Below are 22,112 nucleotides of genomic sequence, written 5' to 3'. Positions count from 1 at the left end.
AAACAGTTAAAAGCTTCCACTGCCTTTTTTTTTGATCTTTCTTATAAGTTCTTTGATTTAAAAAATAAAAAAAGATTAACTTGTAGGACATTTCCAGGTTTCCTGATCAAAGCGTTCACCTTGTTTATAAATCAGATAAGCAGCAAATAATCTTCTAGAATTTGGTGTTCAAATCATAGGCTTATCTACACACTAACTTCCACAAAAGAAGCTTTGTATTTAGTTTCTCAGCACATGCATTTTCATGCATTCTCTTTTGAAAACTTTTAAGCCACTGGCATCAAAGCTCTTCCTCATTTTAATAACTCTGTCTTTTAAAGAGATAAATGTGGAAGATTAGCTATTTCTTTCCATATGATTACTGCAGCTCCTAGAAGGCAAACTTTTGATAATTAATAGAAACACCCAGAAATATGGACCATTCAAAGAAAACAGTTTATCAAATCATGTTATAGGAAATGTGTTATAGATATAATGGCTGTGATCATCACAGGAAACAAGGATATTTCATCTCTGTGGGCCACAAGGTTTCTTTAGAAGTTCTTCCCTTAAAAAAAAAAAAAATGACAGTTAACCATGCTTTGGCTATATTTAGTGTCACTAAGTGGGCCTTCCTTAAATCCAGCCTGTCTAAATGAGCAAGAGAGAACGCTGTGAGTGATGATTACAGCTGAGTTTTAGAGAAGGCCGTAGGTTTCTATTCCATGTACACGTTTTCCCATGAAGAAGTGGGTTCCCTTTAGTGATGTCTTACCCTCGTGCCAATGATCAGATTTCAGACTGCTCACAGTGCTCGTAAACTAGGTGATGGGGTCAGAGCTCCACTTTCTTCCTGTGAAACTGTCACAAAATCGGTGTTTGAGTGCTTGCTGAGCCTCAACACCTTGTGGTGTTGGTAGTTTGGTTGCTAAGTCATGTCCAACTCTTGCAACTCCATGGACTGTGTAGCCTGCCAGGTTCCTCTGTCCATGGGATTCTCCAGGCAAGAAAACTGGAGTGGATTGCCATTCCTTTCTCCAGGGGATATTCCCTACCCAGGAATCGAACCCACGTCTGCATTGCACGCAGATTCGTTACCACTGAATCACCAAGGAGCCTGTAACCATTTGGTAATCTCGAAATCACAAGAGGACAGCTTGTGAGTCTCCATAATGTGAGAAAAGAGATGGAGAACGAGAATAATATTATAAATAATAATACAGCAACTTGGAAATTGGACTTTGCAGACAACAAGGGTGTTGGGTTAGACTGGTCATCAGCTCATTTTAACAAGAGTTTGGGATTCTTCTTGAAGGAAACAGGTGTTTGTGGGCCATTCGGAATGAGTAGCACAAGTCAGCCTTTGCTTTTCTTTTGTTTATTATTTCTTTTAACCTGATTCTTTTTTTCCTTTAAGATGCAAAAGAGAACCAGGTCTCTTTAGACAGAGTAGGCAGTTGTTCAGTCTGTCACTGTGAAACACACATATGAGTACACCTCCCTGCCCTGCTGGTTGTGAGCTCAGCACAGGGGAAGCCTGGCCCTGTCCTTCCCAGGAGACTGACCAGCATCTCAATCCCCTTTTCGTAGGTTTCCCTAAGCACCACCGAGGCTGCACTGGCACTGAACAGGTACATATGTTCTGCTGTGCTCCCACTCCTCACAAGATGCGCCCCTCTCTTTGCCGGGACAGAGCACTACACTTCTTTGATTGACTCTACACTGCAGACAATATACAGGCTTTCCAAGGGGCGATCCCTCACCAAAGCTCAGAGGGACACCATAGAGGAGTGTTTGCTGGCCATTTGCAAGTAAGTGCACACTCCCATGTGTTTCACTTCTGTGTATGTATCTGTGTCAGCTGCATTTAACTGTGTAAACCTAGACCTGGCGAATCTAGTCTGAGGATACGCTCAGACTCTAAGATTGTGCTGGGTCCCCTACTTGCAACAGGCTCTTTCTTTGTTTTTAATGTTCTGTTGAAAAATAGTTGATTTACATTGTTGTGTTAAGTTTCAGCTGTAGAGAAAAGTGATTCAGTTATATATATATATATATATATATATATATATATATTCTTCTTTAGATTTTTCCACTGTAGATTATTAAAAGATATCATTCCCTGTGTCATACAGTAGGTCCTTGTTGTTTATATATATATATATATATATATATATTACACAAACACACACACGGGCATCCCAGGAGGCGCAGTTGTAAAGAATCTATCTACCATCTCCTATGTAGGAGATATGGATTCGATTCATGGGTGGAGAAGATCCCCTGGAGGAGGAAATGACAACCCACTCCAGTATTCTTGCCTGGAAAACTCCATGGACAGAGGAGCCTGGAGGGCCACAGTCCACAGGGTCACAAAGAGTCAGACATGACTGATTGAGTATACACATGTGCATGCATGGGTGTACACACACACACACACACACACACACACACACACACATACATGTAATAAACTCCTAATTTATCCGCAGGCTCCACAGGCTCTTTCTGATGAAGCTCGTCTCTTGCTCTGGGGCAGTGATGGGACTGACAGCTCAGGCTCTAGCCCTGAGGATCGGTAGGCCAGGAGATGAGACCGTCTCTCAGGCCTGAAGTATTCAGATTAAGAAGTGGTAAATTAGGCGGTTAGGATTACATAGTACTATATGTAAAATAACTAACAAAGACCTACTGTATAGCATACAGAACTCTACTCAATATTCTGTAATAATAGATGTAATACATGGGAAAAGCTGAAAAGAATATGTGTGTGTGTATATATAACTGATTCACTTTGCTGTAGACCTGAAACTAACACAACATCGTAAATCAACTATAGCAGTAGCGGTAATGTTAGTCACTTAGTAGTGTCCAATTCTTTGCAACCCCATGGACTGTAGCCTGCCAGGCTCCTCTGTTAATGGAATTCTCCAGGCAAGAATATTGGAGTGGATAGCCATTCCCTTCTCCAGGGGATCTTCCCAACCCAGGGATCAAACCCAGGCCTCCTTCATTGCAAGCAGATTCTTTACCTTCTGAGCCACCAGGGAAGCCTAAAATCAACTATACTCCAATACAAATTAAAAAAAAAAAAAAGAACTAATGCTTTAGTTCCTAAACTAGAGCCAGAAGCAGGTTTTCCCTTCTGGGTAAGTAGACCTTCACACAGAGGCCAGACTATAAAAGCATGAGTCAAAGCAGCCCTCCTCTGTGCCACATTAGACCTGAAATAAAGAAAAGGCATCTCCAGTCCCCGTGGGGAATCAAGGCAGGAGTGCTCACTGCCGCAGATGGGCAACCAGGGACAGAGTGTCAAGCCACCCAGAGACCCAGAATTGTCAGAAAACTACATCAGATCTCGTGGGGTCAAAGGAAAAAGGGCTCTTCCAATGGCGAGCCTCAGCCACACAGTCCAGGACCAGGCTCTGCTGTTTAAGCCAGTGGTTTTCCACCTCAGCTATGTATTAGAATCACCTGGATGTCCAGGCCACATCTCAGTCCCTAAAATTCAAACCTTTAGGGATGGGAGCCAGGCCCCTAGCTTGTGAAGCTCGTCAGACAACTCCATGATGCAGCCAAGACTGAGAGTCACTGCTGTAGGTTGTCCTGGAGTCAAGCCCAGCAGTTTTCCCTTTAGTGGCCAACTAGGTCTGGCCCTGATTCTTGTTGAGTGGGTTGTTTCCTAGTCACACTAGAGATGACTGTGCAGTGGTGGGACTGGGGCTGCCTAGAAAAAAAGCAATTGGTCAGTCCGTTTAGGACATCAAATTAAAAGGCCATCTCACATTTATGTTTCAAATGTAACGTGGTCCTTCTATTTTAAATGCTTTATTGAAATTAACCTGTAAATGCCATCTCATACGGGAAGGGAGGAGGGAGGAGGGTTCAGGATGGGGAACATGTGTATACCTATGATGGATTCATGTTGATATATGGCAAAACCAATACAATATTGTAAAGTTAAAAAATAAAATAAATTTTTTTAAGAAGTTAAAATGATATAAAGAATCAAAATAAATAAATAAATAAATGCCATCTATCATCTAAGGCCTATAGACCTCAACTATTGAGTTGCCTGTAAAGTTTGTTCAGGTTTTCCTGTTAGACATAGAAAAACTCAAACATTTTGGCCAACCCAATACTTTTATGGGTTAAGCTATGTCATGCACAGTGCTATTTGCCTAGGATGTGGAGTGGAGGATGTGGGCCATCCACCCATGCCCCATAAAAGGGGTTTCTCTCTGAGATCCTCTACCAAAATCAGGCTCTTATACTCTGACAGCACTTCATTCATTCCAGTATCATTAGAACTGGCAGAGAAGTAAGCTTATTTGAATGCTCTTGGTCCTGGAAGGGAAACAAAGCTTGGTAAACACACTGCAGGCCTCTAGGAATGAATAGGGTGACTAAGGTTTCCACGCCACCACTTCACAAGGAGGAGCAGGAGCCCCTTGACTAGTGGATGTGGTTGGGCATCTACTTTTCTCCTGAGTAATGGCCAAGGGAATAAACAGTGAGTCTGCACAGAAATCCTTCCTGTCAGCATCGGTTCTGTAATTGGCTGGTGGCTACGTCCATCACAGCTGTAGGTCTTGTTCGACCTTTTCCTAGGTCTGAACTCACCAGGTATCTTGGGAACCAAACCAAAAGTCCTGTCTCCCAGCATAAGCTGCTTCCTAGTTTTTTTTTCTTTTTTTTTTTTTAAACTGATGTTAGCATATATGTTTTTAAAGAATCAGACTAGATGTTGGGAAAATTAGAATTTTGTATCAAACCAAAATTAGAGCTCACAGCCCTATTCCTATGTTCCTAGGAGCTTCTCCACTCCTCCTCTTGGCCATCTGAGCTCTAGAAACAGCAGACAAACTGATACTTAACTAGCTTTATTATTTATTAAGTCAGTAGTTAATTGAGTTTGAGATTTATTTTACTCCTTGATTTTATTTGTTAGTCTAAGGTGATACTGCTAATTAGGTAAACAGTGTAAAAAAAAAAACAATTTTATATGTTTATGATTATTACATTTAGAGACAAGATTTTACTTGCTATACATCATGATTGACATTTTCACTCCAGGGATTTTTATCGCAAGGCCAGTTCTAGCAAAATTTGTGAAACAGACGAGCTTTGTTGTCCATCTCCATTCACATCTAGCCTCCTTGTTCTAGATGCCTCTGAGGCTCTTTGTGGCATTTTAACATTCAAGATCAGAGTTATTAACTTTGCCTCCTTGTCTCTTAGGCATTTCTGGAAAGGGGCCTGTGAGCTGAACTTATGTGCCAAATTGTGTCTAGGTGTGTATTTTATCTGGGAAGAATCCAGAGCTTCCACAGGGTTTTAAAAGGTTTGGCAATCTAAAAATAATGGCTAAGTCAACCTGGTTTATCTCTTTTCTCTCAGAATTTACTTGTACCAATACCAAGGCCATGAATGCTTTGATAATTTGATATAATGTTCTCTAATTATTCAATTTGCTTTTTAAAGAAGTTTTTTTTTTTTTTTTTTTTTTTTGAGGACAAACCCTTAATCCCAAAACATGATTTTGATAATGAGAATTTCAGGTTCAGCAACTCAGAGCACCTTTCAAATCACCAGTAGGTGTCCTCAGATTCCACCTGTGCAGCTGGTCACCTCTTGCTTCTTCCTTGGCAGAGTTCAGGAGCATGGTCAGTCTGTAGAGAATTCTAAAACCACCTGGACTTTCTTTCTGTTGTATTTCTGTCATATATATTTCTTTGCCCATAGTCAGTGGCTGTATTTTGATTGAGTGTCATAGACCCTAGAACATCCTGTCACATGGTGATGAGAATTTAACCTTAAGGATCTCAAGCCGTGAGCCCCACTCTCTCTTTCTGCATTTTAACTACACTTGATTTTTAAAGTGTTTTACCATCGACTGTGGTTTTATCCATGATCTTGTGATTTAGGAGCTAAGTGTTTTGAAGCTTAGCTCTAATATATGGTTATCGCTGCTGAGTATTTCTTTCATTCTCTCTCCCTTATTTTTTTTTCATTATATCCTTTTGTTTTTCTTATTCTGTATTGCAGTCACTTGAGGCCTTCCATGTTACAGCAACTCCTGCGACGTCTAGTTTTTGATGTGCCCCAACTCAATGAATACTGCAAAATGCCTCTTAAGGTAAACCTCTCTGTTACAGAAATAGTCTATGGCACAGGAAACGTGCCTTGTAAAACATGATCTTCACAACGGGGGGAGCAAAATACATCTGAAATGGGTTTTACCCCTTTGACTTGATAGCAAACTGAATACAACCTCCAAAATCAAGCCCTTTCTTTTTTATGATTTATTTATTTTTAATTGGAGGATAATTGCTTTACAAGATTGTGTTGGTTTCTGCCCTACATCAATTACATGAATTAGTCACAGGTATATATATGTCCCCTCACTCTTAAACCTCCCACCCCACCCCACTTCCTCCAAGTTGCCCTAGAGCCCTGTGGAGGGCTGTGGATTCTCTGACAACATACAAGCTCTTGTCAACATACAACATACAAGCTTCTTGAGTGTAGAGGTTGGAAAGAATAATTCTGCTGGATTCATTAACGGCTCCAATTTGCCATAATCGATTTCCACGAATTACTTGTTATTTAGCAGAGGTTAGTGAGAGGACTTGGATCTTTGTACTTTCCTGCCCTAATTAGGTTTTCAGAAGGTTTTTAATCTCAAAAAGCTTTGAAGTCCTGTGAGTCTTCATTTAGGTACAGAAAGTAAAATGTCCCTTTTCTTTTCCATACTATGTTACGCTTTTTTTCCCTTTTATAACAGATCTTTAAATTTTTTTCACTTCTTTTCTCTTATTAGTAAAAAGTAAGGCCACAGAGCCCTGTTTTCATCATCTGGTTTCTGATTTTCTCACAAATTACCAACATTTTATTGCTGGTATGGCAAGCATTCCGGCCTGGGCGAGAAGACACCAGAATCAGTCACCCACAAGGGCAGTGTTTTTCATCTCTTACCTCTGAGGTACCTGCACTAGTTGTATATTCAAAAGGGTCAGCAGTTTCCAGCCACACCTGAAAATTCTGCCTAGTGATTTCAACAGAACTTTCCTTCTTTTCAGAAATAATCTAAGCAAAGATTTCAGGAAGTGTTTTACTGGGATAAACAGAATTCCAAGAGGCCCTTAGTCCATCCTCTTGTTCCATGCCAGGTAGAAGACAGCTTGTATGTTGTCAGAGATTCCACAGCCCTCCACGGGCTTATTCTTCTGTCTAACCCTAAAACTCTTGGTTTTCTTCTCAAAAAGTCCTTTAGATAAAAAACACAAGTTTTTACAGTTAGCTTGGCATTGCTTCCTTGGAATGCCTGTGCCATCAGCTGAATTCTGGCTCCCAAAGAGACATCATCACTAGCACTCAGCAAGCTCACTTTTACCCCTTAGATCAGCAGGATTTTTCCTGGAGGATGTGGATTCCCGCCTGCTGGGATGGGACCTTTGGCAGTGTACGTGTCCCCTCTACTGGCCACGTGGGGAACTGCTGTAACATGGCTAGACCATCAAAAGGCTCAAGGGAACGGCAGGGAAGCCAGGGGCAGGAATCAATGTGGAGAAATCTGTGGACCCACAGCCTGCTCCCTGCCCGCCCCTCCTCATATCAGCATTACCAGATTTACAAGCAAAGATCTCAGAAGAAATTTTCCTCAGGCCTTACTGGCTGGAACACAAACACTTCCAGAGGGTAGCATCTTCCCAGTTGGAGTAGTAACAGTCCCTCTCCCATTTTATAGCAGCCTCTGGGGGTGATTGAGGAGGCATGAGAGTTAATGGGGCAGATTCCATTTGGGCTGAAGCTTGTGAGGCACAAGAGCAGACCATTCCCAGTGCATCCGGGGGCCTCTCTGTAGACAGCCTAACTATTTGCATTGTTGGTTTCACTCTCCTGGTGGGTCTGTGCTGTTTTCTTCTTCCCTGTGTGCTGTCGATGCCTGCGGATCTTCTCTGCCCCACCCCACTGGTGCACACTTGTTCTCAACCTGCCAGCTTCTGACGAATCACTATGAACAGTGCTGGAAGTACTATTGTCTGCCTTCGGGCTGGGGGAGCTACGGTCTGGCCGTGGAGGAAGAGCTACATCTGACAGAGAAGCTCTTCTGGGGGATTTTTGACTCCCTCTCTCATAAGGTAATGGCAGTGCTCCTGGAACAAAGAGGCGGGTAAGGGTGGCTGGACCTCGGTGATACAAGCTGATTCCCAGTCACCCTCTGCCATGTACCCGAAACTCTGCCAAGCACTTTGCAAGCAGATCACATGCATTATCCCAGCTACCCTGACCCTCATTTGACAGGTGGGAGATCTGTTGGTAACTTGCCAAACTCACAAAGTTAACATATAGAGAGCTACTTTCAGAGTAAATCAGAAGAATACCTCTTGGTTCCAGGATTAATGACTTCATCCCCTTCCTTTCCTCCCCACCCACCCCCACCCCCGACCCCCATCGATGTTATATGGCCCCTGTTAGCCTGCTTTCACCAAGTTCAAGCCTGGAGAAGTCCTAGCATCTACCCTGAGGTGGGGATGTGGGATTCCCAGGAGACCCTTCAGGGGAGGAGCTGTCCGGCCCCTGGGGAGGAAAAGCTTGGGGGAGGACTAAGGGCCTCTGCATCCCCAGCCTTCCTGTGCTGTCTGATTGGAACACAGCCCCGATCTCACACGTGCTCCCCTTCCCTTAACATATATTTAGATTTGTGATGTGACCAGCTTTAGATGAAGTCAGTAACATTCAGGATGGTATGGCCGTAGATAGGTCACCAGCTTTAAAGTTTTTCAGGTTTTCATACAGAAGTCGAGAGCAGGTATACAGCTGCAGTCTGGTGTTGGTTGTGTGTATGTGCTCAGTCATGCCCGACTCTTTGAAACCCCATGAACTATACCCACCAGGTTCCCCAGTCCATGAAATTTTCTCCAGGCAAGAATACTGGAGTGACTTGCCATTCACTTCTCCAGGGGATCTTCCCAACCCAGGGACCAAACCCCCATTTCTTGCATCTGCTGCATTGGCAGGTGGATTCTTTACCACTGCGCCACCCGCATTTAAATGATCTTCACACCTGTCTTCTTTGGTCTAGTACAAGTAGATCAAAGGTTGTCCCTCACCCCACGTGTTTCAGCTGAGATTCCTTCCTGGCGAAGTTTAGGAGAGAATGGTGATACCGAGCAATCTGCTGACACTATCAGCCTGTGACCTGCATTGGCTACTGGGGGGCCCAGCCAAGCTGCTCTGCCCTCTCCAGGCACAGGCTGGATCAGTGTCTATAACCATCTATGGCCAACAAGTTTGTAGACTTTTCTGGCCTAGTGAGAACCACTTTAACCTTTAGATATTCCTGCAAGTAGCTAATGATGAGACTGATTTAAACAGCAAATGGTGACTTGAAGGCTTTACAGATTGTTGCTTTTCTGTGACAAGGATACCTCAGTTTCCACCAGAATGCATTATAGGTCTTACATGTTCCCCATTTTGGTTAACCTGGGAAAATGCATGTGTGTGTGTGTGTGTGTGTGTGTGTGTGTGTGTGTGTGTTTTCCCCAGCCAATCGGTGAGTGGTTCTGCCGGTGGCTGTGGTTCTGGTGTCTGTGCTAACGTGGTTTTTGTCTTATCTCACAGAGGTATGACCCAGATCTCTTCCGGATGGCCCTGCCCTGTCTCAGTGCAATAGCGGGGGCCCTGCCACCAGATTATTTAGATACCAGAATCTCAGCCACATTGGAGAAACAGGTCTCAGTGGACGCAGATGGCAACTTTGACCCCAAACCTATCAACACTGTGAAGTGAGTCTAGAGTCATCTCTAAGCTGGTCCTTGATTTTACCCCGTGGCTAGTGTTTCTCTTTCAGAAGAAAGCCAGAAATTTAAACTTCCTTCCCTTGTCTCCCTTCCCTTCCAATGCTGTTCATCATGTCCCTTGACACTACAAGTCACATCAGGTGCTGGATTTTGACCTCAACTCCTGAAGGTTTAATCCATCCATATCTGATTATATGTTATATTATTCTATTCTGCACTTCTTTTTGGAGGGTGGAGTTGGTTTATTTATTATAAAAAATGGATGCTCTCCACATATGTCTCCCAAGGCATTTGTAAGTATTCTACAAATGATGCAATTAATTTATTAATGATTTTTTTGACAAAATCTTTGCTCTTTGTGAATTAGGCCTGTACAGTACTAATAGCATCGTACATCAAAGCCCCTCCTTAAATAACACCCAGCTGAGCTCCCACAAGACTTCAGGATGTGAGGGCAGAACAGCACGGGGTGGGGGGGTGGGGTGGTACTTATTTGAGAGACTGGACCTGCTCTTTACCAATGGATGCTGGATCTTTGCAATGACTCTACAATAACTCCTTTTAATTCCTCCCACTGATTCTCCAGCATGCCTCACTGGTGGTGATTAGGCCATGGACAAAGTATTAGACAAGATCTACTCGATTGTGCCTTTGGCAATTCTGCCCCAATTATGATTATGGGTCATGGGGCATACAGGCTTCATCTCCAGCTGCATTTTCAGTGAAAAGCTCCAGACCTGCTGTGATATGAGCAGGGAGAAGCAGGCATCCTGTGATGGACCCCTTGGACTTCTGTTTTACGGCAGTAGTTCTCAGATGAGAGCCATAGTCTGAGCCCTTCTCTGGAGCTGTCAGCTTTGATAACATATAAAATTCATCTTTGGGGAAATTAAATACACATTCCATCAGCAGAACCTTGAGCTGAATGAATGGTGGGAAATAGAATTGAACCAGCTGTAAGAGAGAGGTAAGGGATGTGGTATACCTTCAGGCTGGCCAAAGGGAAGGCAGGTATTGATTTTGGAGAACTCGGCCCCGTGAAAACATCATGGGCCAAAGAATGCCGAAAGGTGTGACAACATGGACGTTTTTAACATTATAAGACAGTGTGAAACTCTAGCAATTGTATGCCAATGATGACTTGTTCCACGCTAATTTGAGAACTCTGATTTCTTCAGATAGATTTCTGACATCAGAGGTTCTTTGAGTAATATGAATAATGAAGACTAACTCTGACCAAAACTTAAACAGAAAAGGACCTTATTGTAAAAAGATACAGGGTCATTATTAAAATCTAGGCAAAGGCTGACTAAGCAGGCCTCAGCAAGGACAGGAACTAAAGCAGAGTGACCACATGGACATTCTCCAGGTGTCCCCACTGGATGCGTCACCATGAAGAGTTGCTGTCCTGGTCTCACTCAACTCAAGGTTCAAATTATAAGTTCTCTGGTGGTCTAATGGTTAGGATTTTATGCACTTTTACTGCTGTGGCCTGGGTTTAGCACCTGGTCAGGGAACTGAGATCCTGCAAGCTGCACAGCACAGCCCTCCCCCCAAAAAAGATTCAAATTCCAGAGAGAATGAGTCCAGTTGGCCTCATCAGAGCCAATCCTCAATGACAGTTCACATAAGACTACACACAAGGCAGGGAGACTTGCTCCTTAAAGGGAAGCAAAGGTGTATTAGCAACAGATGGGGTAAAAGCTGTGGGGCTAACGGAAATGACAGATGTCCACTGGACTGTTGTGATTCTAGCATTTAAGCATGAATCACCAGACCTCAAAAGGTAGACAGGCACTACTTTGGATCACTAGGTACTCTAGCTACCCACTCCTACCATCCCCCGCTTGGAGTTGTGAGATGGCAGGGCAGTGTCTTTGATGAATGCATTCTCACAATCTGGCCAGGACAGGTCTGCCCCAGGCGCTGAAGTGGTTCTTAGGAGCCGAGGGAACCCGGGGCAGCTGGAGGGAGGCCGCCTGAGAAGCAGAGGCTGCTGCAGAGCCGCCCTCTGATTAGCCGTGGGTGTGTCTGTGACCTGGTCCTGAATGTGCCACACCTGGAGCTCAGGAAGATCACCGAGTCTGGTGTTCAGCTTCAAATCTGGAGTCAGCTGGTTGATCACATCCAACTTCTGTCGGTTGATTGTTGGTTCTATCTTTTTGGCACATCTGGCCGAAGTGCTTGGGGAGGTAGTAATTTTATTTTTCCCCTCCTTTCACAGTTTCTCCTTGCCTGAAAAATTGGAATACATTGTCACCAAGTATGCTGAGCACTCCCATGATAGATGGGCCTGTGACAAGGTAGGGATTATCATCCAGCTGACAGTTGTCACGGGGGGTAAAAATAAGCAGCCCAAGAACATTAAAGTGTTCAGTCCAGGAAATCTGCCTGACGCGTCTAAGTGACAGACTTGCCATGCCAAGAGCATTCATTATTTTTGAGTGGCCATTTCCCAGGGATGGTGGAGGTCGGAGAAATACGTGGTGGCAGCTGCTGATGCACCTTTTCTTGTCTCTCAAGAAAATGATTGATTCTGGGAGGGCTGCTGTCTCTCTTCCCATTGCATTTCCTGGAGTTGGTGCTCAAGCACATGCTTATGTATGTTTGACATAAATGCTTAATGTGGGGCCAGAAGCTTTTATTCAATTTTATTTTTTTAATGTACCATTAGGAAAGGGAAAATTGAATGGAAAGCTTTACTCTCACGTTTTGCCAGCAAGCTGAATTTTGGTCTAGGGAAGACACCCGTCTTCCTGTGACAGGCAGTGCTGGAACTTCCAGACTCTCCCTTATTAATAAGCCCGTCCATCTGGTGTTTAAAATTCTTCACCACATGAGGTCAGGCTGCTTAATAAGTTTAATTGCTCTGTCAGCCCTTTAATGCTGGCAGGCAAAAGGAGAGGAATATGCCAAAGCCATCCCGGAGTCCTGTAGGGAGCCCGTTAAGCACTGGGGCCATTGCTCAGCTGGAGTTTACAGCCCGAAACGGTGGACCCACCTCCGCAGCACGGCCGCAGAAACCACCTCCCTGGTTGCACGCTGGATGAGATACAGCTTGAAGCCCTGGCTCAGCCTCTGTCATGAGCTGGGCTCAGCTCTGATTCTTTCCTGAGCTACTGTTTGGGGCTCATGACAACAACAATCATTGTATCTGTAGAATGGGCTCATGATTCTAGAACAGAGGTTGGCATGCTTTTTCTGTGAAGGGCCAGATAATAACCATTTTAGGATTTGTGGGCCAGACAGTCTCCATTGCAACTACTCATCTCTGTCATGGTGGTGCAAAAGCAGCCATAGACAACATATAAATGAAGGAGTGTGCCTATGTAATACAGTAAAAACTGTATTTCTAAAACAGGGACTCAGCTGGATTTGGCCCAAGGGCTGTCTGTAGCTTACTGACTGTTGCACTAGAGCATCTGTGTTTTCTCAGCACTCCTTCATATGCCCATCTGGGCAGCTTGGACTTAGGGACAGGGACACGTCCATGAATCATCCAGTGCATCCCTAGGTCACATGCATTCTACCTTTTTAGTCACTCCTGAATTTGTATAGTTCTGTCTGTCCAAGCCATGCTTTTAGACCAGGCTGCACTCATCTTTTGCCCAGACAATGTGATGACCTTTCAACTAGTCTGCCCATGTGTATTTTCTCCAGTCTGCTCTTCATGCTACTGACAAGCAATGGTTGCAGGGGAGCAAGCATGTGAACAGGTACAGAGTGAAGGCTGTGGAAGCAATGGACACAGACCCTGAGAGGCAAGAGTATGTGGTGGCTTTCAAGGAAGTTTGTTTCAACATGATGGGGTCACAGAGTAGGGCAGGGGCAGAAAGCAGGACACGAGCCTAAAGGAGCCAACAAGCCCTTTGCTGCCGCCACAGAGGCCAGAAAGAGCTTGGATTTTTACCGTGATGGCAGTTGTGAATCAGAAAATTTTACAGCAGCAGAGTGCCCTGATCAGAGTATTTTATAAAAATCACCTGACAGTGGTATTGAAACTGGAATCCATTAGAGATGGCAAGACTGGAGGCAGGGAGACCACATAGGAAGCAGCTGCAGTAATCCAGGTGACAGCTGATGGTTGTTTAGCTGCTAAGTCATGTCTGACTTTTTGAGATTCCGTGGACTCTAGCCCACCAGGCTCCTCTGTCCATGGGATTTCCCAGGCAAGAATATTAGAGTGGGTTGCCATTTCCTTCTCCAGGGGATCTTCTCAGTCCAGTGATCACAGCCACTACTCCTGCATGGCAGGTAGATTCTTTACCACTGAGCCACCTGAGAATGCCCAAAGATGGCTTCTTATTGTTGAGTTGCTAAGTCATGTCTGACTCTTTGTGACCCCATGGACTGTAGCCCACCAGGCTCCTCTGTTCATGGGGTTTACCAGGCAAGAATACTGGAGTGGGTTGCCATTTCCTCCTCCAGGGGAGAGCAATGGCAGCCTGGGCCAACGCACTGGCAGGAAAGTGAGGGCAAGGCAGACGATAGGTCTGAGAGGTTGAACACATGTGAACAGGTACAGAGTGAAGGGGATGTTGAAGAAGGCTCCCACGTTTCTGGCTTGGAAAGTGAGTATAAGCTGATGCTGTTCATGGAGATACAGGAAACCCAAGAACAAGAGCCATTTAGAGAAGTGCAATGCTGGGTTCTCTTTCTGACCTGTTGAGAGGTACCTGTAGACATCCAAGCAGAGCTCAAATAGGTGTGGAAGTTATGGATCTGGACTGCAGATACTGATTTGGTATTCATTTACTTATGGACCAGGGCCTAGATTACATACCCCTGGGAATAGTGTGCCCTGAGAAGGGACACAAGCTTGAAAAACTCCACATTAACAAGTGGGAAGAAGCAGAGACTGAGAAAGAGCAGCCAGAAGTCCCTGGGGGATGAGGTTATGAAAAACAGACTCTGACTTATCTCTGTACCCACAGTGCCTGAGACAGAGTCTACAACCTACTGTCGTAGACACTCAACCAATGTTTGTTGAATGATTTTTGAAATTCGTCAACTTCTATGATTCTAGGAAACATGTTTTGCTATAGTTTTGCTCTGGGTTTTGTGGGCAAAGGGAGCAAACCAAATCAGTTCCCTCCATGCCATGGCCAGTAGGTCCATTTATCACAAGCATTCAGCCTTGACACCTGTCCTTGCCTGTGATTGTGACACATTGACCTGAAAAGCATTGTTCTCGGGTCTTTTGAAGCATCCTTTCTGTCTGTAGAGGGCCTGAAACACAAGCAAGTAAGTGGAGGGGACAGCCACTAAAACAGGAAGAAATAAAGGAGCAGGGTTCACAACTCAGGGGGCAGAGAGCCTGACAGCCTTAAAAGATCAATTAGATATTTTGGGGGGAAATTTCCAAGCTCTGTCACATTCCATTATTCTATTTGTTCAGTGAAAATAGAAGCTGGGCTGTGGGTCACATAGCAGGGCTCTCAGGATGCCAAGGATATTTGAACTGAGAACATTTCTACAGAGTCAGAATGGATGGAAATACGGAATTTCGCTGGATGAAAATGTGAAGACCCATCCATTGATCCGGCCTTTCAAGACATTAACCGAGAAGGTAAGGACCACTGAGTGGCCATGCTGGTTTCCCTTCCCAGGGGATTATATCCCAGCAGAGGAGCTGAGGGCACATTCACGGTCCAGCTCCTTAGAGACTTTTCAGGACTGGAGAAGCTCCTCAGGAGCTGGCCTATGACCCACGGCCCCAGGACCAGCTTCAAAGAGCCCATTGGAGAAAGAAACACTGGTCAGCACTCAGAAGCTGGACCAAAATACATTTTGTGGTTCACTTGGCAACTGAAATAGGAAAGGCTTTTGTTAATTATTGGGGGGATTATTTTGTTAAATTTTTTTTGGCGGGGAGACATGAATTCAGATGGAAAGGACTTCCAATCACGAAGGATGAAAGGAACAGAGAAGAGAATCCCCAGGGAAATATGAACAGGTCTCATAGTTTGGTTTGCTTTGTTAATTATGAGATTTGGTTCAGCTTAACTCTGAATTCCTATCTTGCCATCAGTAAGAGTTCTCTGTAGGCTTTAGATTTACCATCACAGGTAAAGGATGATATGTATATCTTTATATGCATATTCACTGGCTATAAAATTGTGTATCACTCAAAAGAGAATTGCAAATCTAAGGAAATCTATTTCCCAAGCTCAGAGGAGAGCTTTGTGCAGACGCATTTTGACGTGCGCCATCTTGAACACCTACCAGACAACAGAAATCACTCTTGAGAGAAAGGGGCGGGGCCCAGGCGGGTGACGCTTGCGCAGTAAGCGCTGCCTGGAGGAGACCGAGGTGCCAGTGCTGGAGGGAGTGGGGTGGGGAGAGGGGAAGGGAGGAGTTCATTGTCCTCTTGTTGCTTCTCTTTAACCACAAACTGTGGGTAATGTCTGGCACATTCCCCTTAAAAGCCGGAGACTGTAGCGTCTTTTACTTAAAAACCTCCGAAAGGCTGAGGACGTGTTTCAGATGGGATGCTGCAGAGGGTATTTTGACCCGATCAGAGGAAGTTTGAGCCAGTTAGCCCCCTCCACTGTGGGCTCCAACGTCTTTTCCAGGAGACAGGCCAGCCGGAGTGCTGGAGCCTGCCCTACACAGCTCTTCTGCTCCAATGTTCTTCCAGGAGAAGGAAATTTATCGCTGGCCTGCCAGAGAGTCCCTGAAAACCATGCTGGCTGTAGGCTGGACTGTAGAGAGGACCAAAGAGGGAGAAGCTCTGGTTCAACAGCGGGAAAATGAGAAGCTTCGAAGCGTGTCCCAGGCCAGCCAGGTACGACCATCACGCCCAAAGGCCAGTGCCCAGCCAGTAGAACCCATGGAGAACCTGGGAATGCTCTCCCCAGGTAGCAGAGATGAGGCTCATCATCCATGAGCCCTGGGAATCTTTTGGGACATACCTTTGGCCACTGATGTTGGGGATGCTGATAAGAATGATTCTGCCTTTACTTCCCTAGGGCAACAGCTACAGCCCTGCCCCTCTGGATCTCTCCAATGTCGTGCTCTCCAGAGAGCTCCAGGTCAGTCTTGATGCCTTCAGAGCCAGCGTAACTTACTTTCTAAAACCCCTCAAGTACAGGGAATGTCAAACTCCAAAGAGTTAAAAAAACAGAAAGGAGAGAATGCCTGAAATATCACCACTGAAATATCAAAATTAGGAAGGGCTACACAGAGCAGAGGCCACTTATCCGAGATAGTCTCAGCAGAATTGACCAATGGTCAGAGGAGGTGAGGCTTTGCACTTCTTCTTGGGACATCGAAACAGGTCATAACTCACTAAGAGGAAGAACAAACAGCAAATTCCTATATCAAAACCCAAAACAGAACTGATAAGAGCCAGGAGAAATAACTAGTAACAAAACTAATAACAACTAGGAGAAAACCTATGAGCCGCCCCTGGGTGGGGGTGCTGGCCTGGTCACAGTAGGTTTGTTTCCCCAACCTTGAGGACAACCGTGTATTCCATGGTGGATTCACGAAAGTTGCCTGTGGTGGTGCAGATGAGTCATCATTGCAGGGTTTCAGGACATGAAGCCAAGAGGATGAGATCAAAAGCCCTAAGTGGCTTCCTCCCACTCCCACCTTGTGCACACATCGGTGACTGTGATGGAAGCAGCTACTCCTCGGAGCATCCATCAGACCAATGCTTTATACCTTAAAGAAAGTTCCTTTCCAAAGTACACCCTTCATTCCAGGTCACTAACTTATGAGCCTTATAAAGATGAGTTCTATTTGAGAAATCTCATTTTTGCCCCAGTTTTCTGCAACATGGGGCCATTTTTTAGTTTGCTAAGCTAAAAGCTTTTGGGGATTCTAGATTTTTGCTTGACCTCCCACTTACAGCTCGCTTTCTCAGGTCAGGAGTAAGACACTCAACTCCTGTGACAAATGAAGTGCCACCAGCATGCAGTTTGCAATGGAAATATGTGTTCTCTCAGAAAGGCATCAAACTGCCAAGATAATAAGTTACCAGGGAAGGCCCAAATTAGAAATTGTTTTCTGTGTGTATGGGAAGATAGAAAACTAATGAGGTGCATAAGCACAGACTAATTAATGACAGGAGACACTCAGCAATGTGCAGTTAGCATTTGGTGGTGCTTTGTTTCCAAGGCTGCCTGAAATAGCCTGGCAGATATGAACCCATTTGTCTTGCTTGCTTTCTCTCTGACCGTCGTCTCCCTGGTGGGACCCAGGGGATGGTGGAGGTGGTAGCTGAGAACTATCACAATATCTGGGCCAAGAAGAAGAAGCTGGAGCTGGAGAGCAAAGGTGAGCTAGGTCCACAGTGTCCCCCACAGAAGGTGAGCTGGGGGGCAGGTGTGTTTTCCCAAAAGTGCAAAGAGCCAAATATTTTGTCATCTCTCACTTTACGGACCCCAGGTGGTGGCAGTCACCCTCTTTTGGTACCCTATGATACCTTGACTGCCAAGGAAAAGTTCAGAGACCGAGAGAAGGCCCAGGACCTGTTTAAATTCCTCCAAGTGAATGGCATTGTGGTTTCCAGGTAAGCCGTCTTCCAGGTAATGTTAGTGGGACAGGGACAGGCTGGTGTGGCCTCTCCTGCTCTAGATCTTTAATCACCTGCCTAGGACAGCAGTTGGGTCTTTTGAATTAGGTAAGTGTTTTGGAGCATGAAGTCCTCTCTTCTGTCATAAATAAGACTGATTGATGTCAATTTCTAAAAAAAATCAAAGATGCATGCAAAGAATCTACCAAAGAGTCATGACAAATTATACGTACATACCTTAAACATTTAATTTTAACTTAAAACATACAAATATGCATTCATTCACAAATCTTGTACTGTAGACCCCAGACCTTATTTTACTTTGTTGTTTTATTGATTGGAATTATAAAGCACATCCATAATGCATCCTCAAACATCTGAAACTTGGGCTTCCCTAAAGAGCGGTGAGGATTAAGGCACATACAAAACACTGTAAGCGCAGCATTCTAGGGTTTTTTTTTTTTTTTTTTTTTTTTTACAAGTTCCTCTATGTTTTACAGTTTTCTTACATCTAGTTCAAAAACTCTGTATGTGGAAACTTACAATTGCAGGTCTTTGTAAAACATGCAGCCTAGTTCTCACAGAATCACCAGTTCTCTTCACACTTGTATTTTAATGTTTTATATGGTATTTAATAAAATGCCATAATAACAATAGAGACCATGACTGACATCAACAACCCTGGAAAAAAGACTCAGTTCCTGGAGAGACTGAATGAACCGTGATTTCTGAAGACTTTATCTCCAGCTTATGTTGATCAGAATCATCTAGATGAAGGTTTTAGATGAGGATGGTCTGGGCTGCTTAAGTCTTAAAGTTAGACTCTGTTTTCCTGCTGGTCAGGTATCAGCAGTGGGCTTTGCTTGCCAAGTCCTTTGTAGAATGAAAAACAAGCAAGTGTCCCATCCTGATAAGCCATTTCTTCTAAAAGAAATGTCTGCCGAGCCAGCTGCTGTTTCTTCTTTTGGTTTCCTACAGAATTTTTGCCACTGAATGGCAGAAACCCCAATAAAATTCTATACAAATATTTCTATTGTAGCTCATATTAAAGAATAACAAAACTTATTTGCCATATTGTTGAGTGGGAAAGGTCAGGCAATGGGGGATAGCCCCTGGGGAAGCCTTTGAGAAAAACTCCCATCATCATTTTAATCCTGTTCTTAATGCTGCGATGCATGCAGACTGTGGTTTGCCAATAAATAACTCGCTCACAGAAATGAAAAATTCCTCTTTATGATAAGAAGGAAATCTAGGAAACAGGGAGGAAAAGGAAAAAGATCACTGAGTTCAGCAAACATATCCCTTAGCGGCTTACCCTGTGCCAGAACCTATCATGGGCACTTGACTATACCAATGAGGAGGCGACATCCTATCACTAAGGAAAACCCCTTGGTTCCTGCTGCCCACACCTCAAATCTGCCCCATCCTCAGCTTCCCCATCACTTGATGACACCCCTTTCTTCCGAGTGCTCAAACCAGAAACCTTGTCTCTTCTCTTTTTCCTTCAACTCGCCTCCACTTCTTTAGGAAATCCTGGTGGTTCTCCCTATAAGATACCCAGAATCTAGCCACTTCTCACCTTCATGCTGTCACTATCATTGCTGAAAGGGCTTCCTTCCCATGCTTCCTATTTCAACCTTTGGCCTCAACAGAGTACTCCTGTTAGAATATAGATCATATCATGTCATTCCTCTATTCAAAACTTTCAATAGCTTCCCATCTCAAAGCAAAAGCAAACTGCTAAGGACAACCCATGGCATCCTAATGATTGAGCCCATTGTCCACCCCATGCCCCTCTGAACTACTCACTTTCATTCCATCCACACTGGCTTCACTCAGCATGCTTGCTCCCACCTCAGGACCTTTGCACCCTCGCTCCCAATGCCTTGAAAGCTCTCTCCCCTGATGTCTCTATGTCTTCACCTTCCCATGTCATCCTTCCAATAAGCCCAGCACTGATTTAACACAACAGTCTGCTCACCCACCCCTTCAGGCACTCTTGGACCCTTTCATCCTTTAACATTAGTTTTTCTTTTATTCACAAAGCTTATTAACCTCTAACACTCCATACACTTTATGTTTTGTTTTATGTAGCGTTCATGCCTGTTCATAGCTGACATGTAAGTTCCGTGAACACAGGGGATTCTTGTTTGCATCTCTGCTTTAGTTCCATCTCAGCATTTATTGAATGCATGATGCAGATCTTTCTGAAAAGTCTTTTCAGAAATTATTGTAGCTCAGATGTTGCATGCTCATGGAGGCAAGTTCCAAATTCAAGGGGAAATGAGTCAGATGGTGAGTCAGATCACTAAGGCAGAAAAACCATTAACATTTGGAAAACAGAGTTGACACAGGGAAAATTGCTGGTGCACTGAAGTCACAAAGCTGTCTCTGTTCCCCCCTGGGGTTTACCTGTTTCCACCCTAGAGGTATGAAGGATATGGAGCTGGATGCCTCCTCCATGGAAAAGAGGTTTGCCTATAAGTTTTTGAAGAAGGTTCTGAAATATGTTGATTCGGCTCAAGAGTTTATTGCCCATTTGGGTAAGTATCATTGTGAAATATCACAAAAATGTGTGCTTCTCCTAATATCAAAAAGAATTCGATATTCATTTTTCAAGGAATGATGTTTTCATGCCATAATTGTTCATGATGCTTTTAGGCATATGGTTTGGGGAAGGACACAATGACTGAGATATTCCCCCCCACACACCCCATTTTTTAAAAAAATCAGCTTTGTCTTTGGTTTTCTTTCTGGATTTGATTGAATCGTTTGTCATTTTTAATACAACTCATCCTATTCTAAGTGTTCCATCTTTTTGCTTCGTGGCTCTGAGATTATGACTCAAGCTCTCTGAAGCTGCCTTCTCATCACTAAGATGGTGAAATGGGTGGTGATACTCTAGAGAATTGACACAAAAAATAACCAGCTCTCACAATTGCCAAGTACTTTGTAAAATATTAGATATTTTATAAAAATCAAATGGCCTTTTCATGATGAAAAGCTTCTCTGTCTCTACAATGCTGTGACTGTTTTTGTTTTTTTTGCTCTGGCCAACTTCGTGTCACTTTTGTCTTCATAGAAGCCATTGTCAGCAGTGGGAAAAATGAAAAGTCTCCCCATGACCAGGAGATCAAATTCTTTGCCAAAGTAAGTGACCCTGTGCGTTTAACTAGATTACTTTTTCCTTGGCAGCCACACAAATTAGGGTACAAGTTAACGCAGATTCAACAAAGATACTCAAAACTCCAGTAATGGCTTTGATCATACAGAACTGTTCGTTGTGGAACAGTCCTGAGGCAGGTTGGTGGTCTGAGGAGGTGGGCAGCCTGCTTTGCTCCATGCCATCACCCAGGGACTCAGGTTCTTCCTCTCATGATGTTCTTCCATCTCCTAGAATGTAATCCCTGACAGTTTGGTCCAAACAGACACAACTGTACCACATCTGTGAGAAAGAGGGAAAGGAGAGGGGAAGGAAAGCGTCTGTTTTATTAAAGTTCTATCCCAATAGCTAGAACAGAATCATTTTAGCCTCAGCTAGCTGCAAGGGAGGCAGGTAATGCATTTTCTAGCTGGGTGACCCCATTCCCAGCTAAATTACAGGGGTTTGTACAGCTAAGAGAAAGAAGGGGAGAGTGAACATGGAGGCCAGTGAGCTGTCTCAGCCACATAACCCTAGGCAAAGGACTAAATACAAGTGAGGACTTGAGGTAGCCATGCTCTGAGAAGCAGAGCCAGGATGCTCCAGGCTAGTGGTGCTAGCCCATTCCTCAAGTATACTGTTGAATGCCATGCCCAAGAAACCA

At 44.2% G+C, this 22,112-nt stretch overlaps 1 protein-coding gene across 5 annotated transcripts in view; it reads left to right on the top strand.

Moving 5' to 3' along the window:
- RYR3 (ryanodine receptor 3) overlaps positions 1-22,112 on the top strand; it is a 557,802-nt gene that overhangs the window by 440,065 nt on the left and 95,625 nt on the right. For all 5 annotated transcript variants that reach the window (XM_027553458.1, XM_027553456.1, XM_027553457.1 and 2 more), the window contains 12 exons: positions 1,570-1,790; positions 6,028-6,118; positions 7,983-8,123; positions 9,607-9,770; positions 12,010-12,088; positions 15,265-15,354; positions 16,426-16,572; positions 16,757-16,819; positions 17,993-18,068; positions 18,180-18,303; positions 20,734-20,849; positions 21,389-21,456. In XM_027553458.1, coding sequence (XP_027409259.1) covers positions 1,570-1,790; positions 6,028-6,118; positions 7,983-8,123; positions 9,607-9,770; positions 12,010-12,088; positions 15,265-15,354; positions 16,426-16,572; positions 16,757-16,819; positions 17,993-18,068; positions 18,180-18,303; positions 20,734-20,849; positions 21,389-21,456 — 1,380 coding nt within the window. The remainder of the gene's footprint in view (positions 1-1,569; positions 1,791-6,027; positions 6,119-7,982; positions 8,124-9,606; positions 9,771-12,009; positions 12,089-15,264; positions 15,355-16,425; positions 16,573-16,756; positions 16,820-17,992; positions 18,069-18,179; positions 18,304-20,733; positions 20,850-21,388; positions 21,457-22,112) is intronic.

The sequence above is a fragment of the Bos indicus x Bos taurus genome, chromosome 10 (genome assembly GCF_003369695.1).
Source record: "Bos indicus x Bos taurus breed Angus x Brahman F1 hybrid chromosome 10, Bos_hybrid_MaternalHap_v2.0, whole genome shotgun sequence".
Classification (NCBI taxonomy): Eukaryota; Metazoa; Chordata; class Mammalia; order Artiodactyla; family Bovidae; genus Bos; species Bos indicus x Bos taurus.
This window is presented reverse-complemented; position numbering and strand designations above follow the sequence as displayed.